Here is a 12,171-nt window from a genome sequence, read left to right as displayed (position 1 = left end):
TTGACCAAGTAAATGCATGGCAAGCAAAGCTCAGATCCAGCAGCTCGTTTTATTGAATGGACTTGAAAAACCCCATAGTTTAAGTATATGTCACTAGTAGGCCCCTTGTTTGTCATGCTACTCCAAAACCTAATTGAAATTACTAAAAACCATCCAAGGCCTGCGATCTGAATAACCGAGTTAATTGAGTGACTCCCAATACCTTTGCTTATTCGTCGCTTCGGGGAAACCATAAAACGCAGTAGCCCAATGAGGATGGTTGTTGCTTTCTACCCAGATAATCATATCAATATGATCGGAAGACATTGATTGAATTTCTACAGTGATCGTACTGTCCCAAAGAATCACTAAACCCCTAGATCGACATCTACCTTCTCCAAAACAATCTACTCCTACTATATTATTTAACTGCCCTTGCCATCATAAACGATTGATCTCATTAGCTTTCTTTCGAGTTCTCATAAGGATGACGAGGGGGGCTTGTTGACTAATGAGCTTATTTATGGCTCTAATTGCCTATGGGTTCCCAAACTCACAGTAGTTCGACTTAGTTTCATGGCTATAAGCAGGGTTGCCCCACAACTTCTGTCTCTGAGTTTTGTGATTCCGAATATTGTCTCTTCACTCGGACAGCCCCATCTGCTAACTCCATAAAATGGACTCCTTATTCTTTCTCTTTCCATGTAATTCCAACTAACCCCCTAACTCCCCTTCTTTAGTGTGTATCTCTCTAGCCCTTTGCTTTCATTTTTGGACAATATTTTTTAACATTGTTGGTGACAACCCATGTGGGACCATCATTGCAGCTTCGTAATTAACAATATGTGCTTGATCATTAATAATATGTGCTGGCTGCATCTGTTCCTAGGTTGGATGTAGTATTGGAATCTGTTCCAAGTCTGAGGAGGCAGTTGCCCATGCTTTCTATTGTGCTTGAGATGATGCCAAATTTGGTACTGTATTAGAATCACTCATTGAGAGATTGGCTAGTTTAGCAAGGAGTTTATCATGTCTCCTAGCTGGTTCATTCCTTTGCTTAAAGTTGTCTTTACATGAACTACTCTCGCAATCATGTGTAGTATCCTACACTTGAATTCTCTTTTCCATAATTTTAGCACGAAGCCATGTACCCCACTCACTTGATTGTATATAATTTTCTCCATCTGTTTCGGCAGAACTATCACAATTGGTGTCATCATGTCCAATACAGTCACAAGAGTAACAAAAAGCTGGTAGTCTTTCATATTTGAAATTAACCCACGTAACTCCGTCTTGATGGCTGCCAATATGTGTGTCCACCAAAAACGGTTTATCAATCCGCATCCTCACCTTGACCTTAATAAAGTTCTGAATATGCCACCTCCATAATAGAGGTAGTAATCAAGAACATCTCCGAGTAAAGCTGCCAGTTTTCGGCCCAATTTGAAAGTCTTACAGTATTCCAGCGAGCTCCACATTTGCACATGAACATCATCAGTAGAGAAATCCTGGGTTAAATTTCCTCTCCCACTTTCCAACGAGTAGCTATGAATTTCTAAAAATCCAGGGACTTCCTTTAAGAAAACGTACCATATTTGTGAAAAAAAATTGGTAGAGTTTAAAGTGAATTTTCTTCGTATGGAATCCTTGGAGATTCCTCCAAATATTTGTCATAGCACTTTGCACCCAGTTAGGAATAATTAATTTATCGGTAAATTTTTTTTCAAAAGATTATACTTATACTTGTTAATACCCTCATCTATGTCGGCTTCATCATATATAATCGGTGGGTTTTCATGAGTTTTGATTTGCTTAAAAGCTGAAGAGTTGGATGTATATTGTACTGAATTATGCTGTAAATTTGAAAGTATAAAAAAATTGCTCTGAATTATCTAGTTATGGTTTAATCGAGTCCTAATGTCTAGTTGGATGGAGGTTGATGTAAATATTGATTGCTCTATGGTAGAAACAATGGTGAATAGCACAGTAGCAAAAAAGAGCTGCACACAGCAATGTTGACACGATTAATGATGAGATAACATATCTGATACTACTCACTTGGCAATGTTGCTGTTAAGTCAGTGACAAAACTAAGTGTAACCAAAGGAGAGGATTTTGAAGTGGTGCTAGCATGTTAAATTGGTTATATATATACTTACAAAAAGTATAGGTAGACAATGAAAATATTAGACAATATGAACAATGGATATATCAGATGTTCATTTTCACTAGGTGTGCGGATGGTTATTCTAATATTATGATTTAGGTGGGTAATTTGGAGGTGTAGTATATTTTTATTTGATTGGTTGTTGTTCATGTTGTTCAAGAAAGTCATTGGTTACTTAGCATAACCCATCACTACAAAAAAGTTTCAAAATAGCAACCGATTTTAGCGACCAATAAAATCGGTCACTATTAGCGACCCATTTTGTGACCAATCAAACTTTTCTATGATTTAGAAAAAATCGGTTGCTAAATCGGTCGCTAAATTTAAATTAGCGAATGGTCGCTAAAATAAAAATTAGTAACCGATTTAGCTACTAATGACAAAGCCAATCTAGTCGGTCGCTAAAATCGGTCACTTTTTTTTATAACTTAGCGACCGAATTAGCAACCAAAACAAAAAACAAGATTTTAGGGTATGTTGGTGGCTAAATCGGTTGTTATTTTTAATTTAGCGACCAATTTTGTGACCAATATATAAAAACAAGTTTAATGATGGTTGGTCGCTAAATCGATCGCTAAGAAGTTGGTCGCTAAATCAGTTTCTAAGTGTTAAGATAGCGACCAACTATAAAATGCTGGTTTTAAAGCATTCAGTCGCTAAATTGGTTGTTATTTTATAATTTTACGACCGAATTAGCAACCAACTTAAAAATATATTGATAAAATAGTTGGTCGCTAATTCGGTTGCTAAGATAGCAATCACTAAATCAGTTGCTAAGGGTTAATATAGCGACCGATTTTAGCAATCACTAAAAACAGCGTCATTTGGCGTTGTCCCAAAACGACGTCGTTTTAGTTACGTGTCCAAAGACTAATATGTCCTGAGCGCGACACATGTTGCTTTACCTGACACGTCATATCTACAACCTCCACGTAGACGTAGGAAAGAAGGTGTCGTGTTAATCGGTTTAACCTAACTTAAAAACTTATATGACATATATCTAGTAATTTTGGAGATCTGAGACCTAGTTAATTTTTCTAAAAAATAAATTTATCGGACCACCAGATCTTTAAAGACCTATTTAAGGTATTACTCTAATAACAAACACTTACACTTACAGCTCCGGTTATTAAAGCACAGCAGACACAACCTAATATTTGACAAATAGAAAAAAGTTGGTCCTATTATTAGTTAGGATTTAATTAATATGTGTCTTTAAGATATATGATAAATTTATTATCAATAAAAAAATTTAAATATTTTTATTTAATAAATATATTAAAATTTTAAATTTTTTTATATTTTTAATAATTTTTTAATTTTTAAATTGTGTGTCCTAAAATAGATAAACCCTATTAACTAACGCATTTAGATAACTTTAATTGATTCTTAATTACTGCATATCTAGCAACACTTATCAAGAGAAGATGCATCTAAAACACACGAGAATTTAGATATATACAGTTTAAACGAATTATACTTGTTTTTTTAAAATAAAATCTCATTTGAAAATTATTATGAAAATTAAAATTATATACCTGAAATGAGTTTTATATCATGGTTAATCAACCATTAACGTATCTCCAACTACATTTGTTAAAGTTAAAAAATTCATTTTAACCCAAAAATATTTCAAAAGACGATTGAGGGAGAAAAAGTTCAATCATTTACAACATAAAAAATCAGATATTAATTAGTTATCATCATATAGAGATACATATTATCAGGGACGGTTCTACATACATTGTTGTGGGGCAAGCGCCCCCACTACAATTTGAAATTTTTTTGAGTAATACATGATAATAATATTTATTTGCCTCCATTAGATTATTAAATTTGACTCCACAATAAATTTTTATTCAACTTTTGGTACTTAATCGTCAATTTAAAAATTTTATATTAGAAATTTGTTAGAATTTAGAATGATCAATTCTCAAATTTAAACGAAATTAGTGTTCTTTTTTAAAAATCAACTCAAAAGAATATTATTTATCTTCTTTTCAAATTAGCTTTAATTTTTGCATAGCAACTGTATCAATTGAAATAACTTTTTTAACTATAAATATAAATAAGAGTGGACTTCTAATTGTGTTAGGAAGTGAATTTTTAAATAATTATTTAGTAATATATATATAAAGAGAGAAATTTTGATGGTAGTTAACAAAAAAATTATTTAATTTTTTAAAATATAAAACCTAAAATAATAGAAATTTAAATTATATATTATTATTTAAATTACTATTTTAGTATTGTAATTTATATATTAGATATTTTGAAGGCTAATCATATTTTACAATAATAAAATATAATCATAACAATAGTTATGTTATATGTACATAAAAAATAATTATTTGTATAAAATATATACTAAAATATAAAATACACATTAAAAATAAGTTAAACAATACATATATTTATACACAGATATATAATAATTAATAAATAATTTAATATTTAATTTTTTATATACATATATTATTTTTATTATAAAAATAATTATGATGTTATATAAATTTTGCCCCCACTACCAAAATTTTCTGGATCCGTCACTGCATATTATACTTTTATAAAGTTTAATTATACTATATAAAAATAATTTATTATTTTACTATAATAAATTTGATTATTTTATTATAAAATATTTTATTATTGTGTTGTCAAATTACTTTATTTAAAAAATATATAAGACAACATTTATAGATGTATATTAATACGTAATAACGACGGGTTATTGTTATAGACCATCTTTGAAAAGAAAATATTATAACTACATAATAATTTTTAATCATTAGAAATACTTTGTGTAGTATATCCAAAAAATTAATCGCGTTATATTTTTGTATAAATATATATATATATTATTTAATTTATTTTTAATATATATTTTATATGTTAATATATATTTAATACGAATTTAGTAGTTAAGTTTTTAGGGAAATAAAATAGAGGTGTTTTCATATCAAAGAAGTTTACACTTAGCAAGTTTCAGGGCTTAAGTAAACTACTAGCAATGATCTTTGACTATTTTGTTTCCGTGATGGGAAAAGCACAGCACCAACCGCTGGTAAAATCAATACTTTTTGGTATATAGAGTTCTTTTTGTTGAGGAGAAAGGAATAATGAGCAAGGGAAAACCCTGTTAGTTTTCTCCTTCTTTTCTCAAACATACGTGTATAAAACTTAATCGTTGGTAAAATCAAACCCATGAAAACCACCAAAAAGATAATCAAAGCCAAAATAAAATTATAACTAGAAAAAAGAAAAGCATTACTCAGGAAGAAAATGACAAAATGTTAGCAAAAATAGGTTATATTAGCTGCCTTGTATATTTTTCTAGTCATGTGCTTATTTGTACCTTAGCTTGTAAGTGTTGAACGTATAAACTCAGTGAGTATTAGTTGATAAAATCATAATTATTGCAATCTTAATCAGTAGAAAATTTCCCGACATTTTTAAAATTGAATACTATTTATAATTATTACTTACTTTACACCGATCTATTTCTACTTTTTGTTAAGGTTTAGTTTGGTAAAATTTTTTGAGGAGATGTTTGTGCTTTTTAAAAGCTCAAACTCCTTATTTTGTGTTTAGTAAATTAAAAAGATCATGTGATTGTGCTTGCAGTTTTTAAAAGATTTGGATACTTTTGAAAGCACCTAGAATAGAGCTTTTCAAAATTGGCTTGTGTTTTTCAAAATTTAAAAGTCTAATATAACCTCATATGTTAACTAATTTTTAAATTTAATGCTTGCATTTATGTCTATTATAGTATTTTTAAATTTTAAAAGCTATTTTACCAAACACAATTGATATTGTTTATTTTTATTAAAAACTATTTTTAATTTGATTTATCAAACATAAATTCTACAATTTTTAAAAAGTCATCTTTTAAAAGTTAACTTTTATAAGCTACTTTTGAAAAGTAAAAGTTTTACCAAACTAAGCCTAAGACTGCACATGAATCGGATAATATCTACATATCTGCAGTAATTATTCGCATCAGATCTTATCTGTAGGATCGAACTGCAGATTTAGCAGTGATATCTGCGAATTTGATTCGCAGATCTGCATATCCGCACGTCTCATATAAATAACATAGTTTAAGAAAGTAAACCCTAATGTGAATTTTAGTGTGTTGTTTTATGAATTTTACGATATATTATTTTTAATTTTTTATGTTATAGTTCAACTTTTTTTTGGTGACTTGTTATAATTCAACTTAGAATAATTAAACTTAGATCTTGTGTTATTATTATTTTTTTATTATTCAAGAGAACTTTTATTGATAATATTTTAAGAGTAAATAGGTTTAAACAGGTGAAAAAATAGATTTTTTGGACATCTTTTTGTAAAAATAGCCAAACAGAATCTTAAAACAGTTTTTTTTTTAATTATGCTGATATACCCGATATCTGATCTGATCCACAAGTATGCGGATCAGATCAAATTCGACCTGAAAAAATACGAATATCGTATCCGATCCGATCCAATGAGTGCAGTGTGGATCGAATAGAATTATAAGGCATATCCAATCCGATTCGTATGCAGCCTTAATTTTTTATAATTTTAGAAAGTCAATAATTTTAAATAATGTTATTTAATCAAAAAATTTATTATTTTTAGTTTAATATTCTAAATTTTTAATAATAAATTTTAAATCTTAAATTTTAAAATTTATTCATAATAATGTACAAATAAAATATTAGACTAAATTATTGATTAATATTAATAAAAAATATTAATTAAAAAAACCCTTAGCAAAAAGGAAAATATCATAAATAATTAAAAAAAAAATTTTTAGTGACCAAGATAATAGTATATTTTTTTTTTTTTCGGACGGGGTTCGGGCCTAGAACCAGATAATAGTGTTTAATCTTTGGTCATTGTTAGATACTATTGGCGGGGTCACCAGAAAACTCTTCAATCGTAAAAGCAACAAAAAAAATTAATTAAAATAAAAAAGAATAATTAAACCTGACAGCATCTTCAGTGATAAATTGGACATCATCACAGCCCAAAGACCGTGCAAACTTGACCATTCTACATGCAAGATCAAGAACCTCTTCCTTCGTCTTCTTAAGCTTGTGCTTCATGTGGATCTCACTCGTGGCGATAAACGTGCTGATCCTTGGCCTCTTTGCCGCCTTTACAGCTTCTCAAGCTATTTCTATGTCCTTCTCATTGCATCTCGCACCACCGGCGATGACCGGCACGTACCCATCATCATCGACGTTGCTTCCTACCTATAAAGGCAAAAGGAAGAAGACAGATTAGGCATTATAATCATAATGATAGCCATCGGAGAAGTAGTTCCTTATAATTTTCTACCTCTTCTGCTATCATCTTTACTGCAGCGAAGTCATCCTTGGACGAACAGGGAAACCCTGCCTCGATGACGTCCACGCCAAGCTTAGCAAGCTGGCGGGCGATGTTGAGCTTCTGGTGGGGAGCCATGGCGGCGCCCGGGGACTGTTCGCCGTCGCGGAGGGTGGTGTCGAGGATGCGGACATAATTAGGATCAGGGATGTAATTGGGTTTGTAGTGTGGCCGCTTTTGACTATCATTTTTGTTTCCAGTTTCAGAAGAAGTGATAGGTGCCATGATGGAGTATTGTTTTCTTCAAGAGTGAATCAAAGCAAATATATATATATAAATATACTAAAATTAAAATAATATTTTTTAATATTAAAAATATTTTTTAAAAAGTGTTATTAAAAAAAATGTTATCAAAATATAAAAAATTTGACTTTAATTTTAACAATACTTCTATTATATAATCACCATAACATAGTCATATTATAATCCACCACATATATATACGATAGGACTATTTTAACTTGACTTAAAAAAAAATTAAAATAAATCAGATCGGTATAATATAAAATTAATATATACAAATTTATAAATTTTATATAATAAATTAATAAAATTTTAATTTTAAAAATTAAATTTAACAAATATTATATCATATTTATTTTAAAATAATATTTTAAAACAAAAATAATATCATATAATATATAAAAAATGTCTAATCTAATCTCCAAATTTCAACCTGTGCATCAATTAAATACTCAATTTTTAAAAATAACCAATTATATCCCTTAAATTGAAAAACGTAAATTTATGTTCGTTTTTGAGTAAACTGTCCTCTTAATGGAACTCATATTTACTGTTAAGTGACAGGTTGGCATGGCCAACTGTCTGTTAATGTGCTCAAATTGATCCTCAAATTTGTTTTCTAATATCTAAATTAGTCTATCTTAAATTATAAAATCCTAAGAAAGACGTTGAGTACCGTTGAATTCATCGTCGAAAATAATTGGACGGTACAAATTTCGCCGGTAAATATTTACCTTCGGATTTATTTCGTCCGACGGTAATAATTATTGTCGGATCCTCCGGCGGATTACCAACTCAGAAAATCAATTGGTTACTAGTAAATTTTTTTTACGGTAATATTAGCGCCAGAAAATGTTGTTTTGTGCCATATTATCATCGGATTATTCCAATGGTAATTTCGACTGTAATATCAATTTTTTTAACATTTGACATAAATGGTCAATTTTAATTTTAAATTTAAAATTTTTTACATAATTAGTGGTTAATTCATAAATAATGAAGAATTTTTATTTAAAATAAATAATACAATGTTAAAATAAATTAAAAGTCAAGTACATCGAATAAATATAATGAAACAATAAAATAAAAAATTAAATTAATATCTACAGATCCAGGTAGTCGTCGTCATCAGTCCCGTGGTCCTGAGTCGATGGCACATAAGGCGGTGATGTCTGTATACCACCAGCAGGGTCGATGCCAGCGGCGCGCATCTGGACTTGGTACACCTCCATCTAATCCTCCATACACTGCATCCGCTCTAACGACTTTCTAAACTCTAACCTGAACTCATCCGTAGACTAAGTCACGTGGATAAAAATCTCTTGATACCTCTCTGGATAATCATTAAGCTCTTGAACCTGCTGATCAGCGACATACTTCCTACTTTGCTGAGACTGTTGAGTCCAGTAACAGACCTAAAAAATTTTAGTACGAGGGCAAAATAATATATAATAATAACAAAAAAATTAATGTTAATTTTAATATATCAAAAAATATATTAATTTTTAAATTTTTTTCTTCTCATCTTAGTGTTTTAACAATATTGCAATTTATATTTATGATTAATATAAGCGTGTTGCATTATTGTCAACTATTCTGTGCCTATCAAATCATATTTTTAAAATTATTTTTTATATAATGTATAAAATAATTATAGTTCAATAGTTAAAAAATCTAAACAAAATTCTATTATAATTGTGTAAAATACAAAATAAATAAAATGAAATAAAATTTTGATGTGAGACCAAAATTGATTTTTATAATATTTATGATGAAAAAATTTTCAATAAAAATAATTATGAACAATGTTACATAACAAACAAATATTATTATTTTTTATCAATAATAATTTATATCCATATTTATAAATATTTTGCACACAATAAATATATAATTTGTATCTATATTTATTAAAATTTTACACACATAAATCAATATAGTTTGTATTTAAATTTTTCAAAGTTTGCATATATGAATTAGAAAATTTTATTTGTAAAAGATAATTTAGTATTTATATTGACCAAATGATGACTAAAAATAATAAAAATTACTGCTCTTTAAAAATTCTCAACAATTATTATATGTAAGACCAAACTTATAAAACAATAAAATTAAATAAATGAGGTAAAGATGATACAATAAGTAAATGATGTATATACATCAATCAAATTTTAAGAAAAACTACTAAATGAGTATAGATGATTTTTTTGGATCTCGGTAAATTAAATTTATATAATACATAACTTTTTATTATTGTATTTATATTTAACAATATAATTTTATTTCAAACAAAATATTTTTTTAAATGTAAGGACTAACAAATTACTCAATAGAGATAATATATACATACTTATATATTTAATATTATTTTTTATAAGATTCTTATATGCTTCATTTTTTTAGAATTATTAGACCGCTGATCAGCAAATTTCGCTTTGTTCTCCTTCAGCGTGTAGATGTACTTAAACGTGTCCGCCAATATGGTCTCGTGGTCCATCGACTTCGACTATACAAGTTGTATTGAAATACAAAATTATTAGAATGCTTAATAATAATATGTAAAACAAATATAACGAAGTTACTAATAAAATTAAAGAAACTACATATCAGTCTGACCTTGGTCTTCATGAAGGTCGTCGAGCTTCTGGTATATTTGGACGACCTGACTAACGCTCTGTTAGCTCTGTTTGTGAGATGCCTATGTCTAAACTCCACATCGGTCTCCCAATGAGCTAATAGGCCCTTCTTTACCTCCGGTTGGAGCCAGTCTATCCGCTAGTCTCGCCCATGACGAACATCATCCAGCATCTGTTGGAGTTGCCGACCCATTTTATGGTCGAATATCTTCCGGATGGTAAGGTCATGCTCAGCATCCCAAATGAAGTGCAACTGCAATAAAGAAGCTTTAAAATTATTTAAGCAAGTTAGAGGATATAAACTAGCTAAAAATGTTTGAAACAGAAACAATAAAAGTAATTACTGCCCATTTCTCAAACCAGCGCTTCTTGGTCTTAGCGGGGATCTTTGTGTAGCTGGGTCAGATTTGGTCATACATCAGCTTGATGACATTGGTCATCTCCAGAGTACACACATTCGGGTTCGGCGAAAACCTAACAACAACCTACAAACAAGAATAACACTAATCCACCCAAATCAACAGGAAACAATTTTCAGGAACTTTTAACAATAATAGGAATCATAATCATTAATACTAGAAAACAATAACCATCACTCCAAATCAACCTAAATCCACTAAATAGGAATCAATTTTTAACAATAACACGAATCATAATCATTGAAACTAGAAAACAATAACCAACAATTAACACTAAAATCAACGAAATTAGAAACAATTCAGGCACTTTTAACGATAACCATAAATAAGAAATACACGAGCATTAAATGTGATACTTACCCTGTGCCGCCATCAGGACAAATGTGCAACCGTACAATGGGAGGTGGTGGAGGGACATCAACTACTACCTCACTTCCATGGCTTAATCCCGGGACCGTGGCATTCGTTGTTGGAGTCGTTGTCATCGTGGATGTGGGATGTTGAGCGGTAGGAGGCGGTGTCGCCACCGGGGACGGATGCACGTAGTTGTGGTCAGGGACCATGATGAACTGCTGGTCCACTAAACTCGCAAGGTGTGGTGTGACCAGAGTGGTAGGAGTAGATAGAGGAAACCCTCCCTCTATCTCGACCACTACGCCCACGACTAGTAGCTTGATCCGTAGCACCTCTTCCAGTCATCATGTCTGCATATATCAAATTATCAAACAATCTCAGCAACAATTTCCTCAATAAAACATTCATCAACGCAATAATTAACACAATTAGATAATTTCAAACACTTCAAGCATTCAAAATCTAATGTATTGAATCAAACATAACTTCATCAACCTAAATCCACTAAGATTAGAAAACTAAACTGAACAAACTTCGAAACTGATTCAAAATTAAAATTCTAATTCAACTCAAACCTAAACTAAATTAAACTAAAATGAAAAAATTATCAAATAATCTCAACAACAATTTCTCAATCAAACATTCATCAACGCAGCAATTAACACAATTAGACAATTTCAAACACTTCAAGCATTCAAAATCTAATATATTGAATATAATCAAAGATAACTTAATCAACCTAAATCCACTAAGATTAGAAAAATAAACTGAACTAACTTCAAAATTAAACTAAAATTAAAAAAATTATCAAACAATCTTAGCAACAATTTCTCAACAATATAGTCATCAATGCAACAATTAATACAATTAAACAATTCCAAACACTTCAAACATTCAAAATCTAATTTATTGAATCAAACATAACTTAATCAACCTAAATACACTAAGATTAGAAAACTAAACTAAACTAACTTTGAAACTGAGTCAAAATTAAAAT

At 29.8% G+C, this 12,171-nt stretch overlaps 2 protein-coding genes across 2 annotated transcripts in view; both read right to left on the bottom strand.

Moving 5' to 3' along the window:
* LOC112747742 (probable 2-isopropylmalate synthase) overlaps positions 1-7,769 on the bottom strand; it is a 44,867-nt gene extending 37,098 nt beyond the window's left edge. The window contains exons 1-2 of the mRNA XM_072218744.1: positions 7,475-7,769; positions 7,121-7,389 (exon numbers count right to left, since the gene is read on the bottom strand). Coding sequence (XP_072074845.1) covers positions 7,121-7,239 — 119 coding nt within the window. The 5' untranslated portion in view covers positions 7,240-7,389; positions 7,475-7,769. The remainder of the gene's footprint in view (positions 1-7,120; positions 7,390-7,474) is intronic.
* LOC140173028 (2-isopropylmalate synthase 2, chloroplastic-like) lies at positions 7,303-7,747 on the bottom strand. Its single transcript, XM_072209645.1, has 2 exons — positions 7,475-7,747; positions 7,303-7,389 (listed from the first exon to the last, which is right to left on the bottom strand). Exons 1-2 carry the CDS (start codon positions 7,745-7,747, stop codon positions 7,303-7,305), a joined length of 360 nt encoding a protein of 119 aa, XP_072065746.1.
* Positions 7,770-12,171: the final 4,402 nt, after the last annotated feature.

The sequence above is a fragment of the Arachis hypogaea genome, chromosome 2 (genome assembly GCF_003086295.3).
Source record: "Arachis hypogaea cultivar Tifrunner chromosome 2, arahy.Tifrunner.gnm2.J5K5, whole genome shotgun sequence".
Lineage (NCBI taxonomy): Eukaryota > Viridiplantae > Streptophyta > Magnoliopsida > Fabales > Fabaceae > Arachis > Arachis hypogaea.
This window is presented reverse-complemented; position numbering and strand designations above follow the sequence as displayed.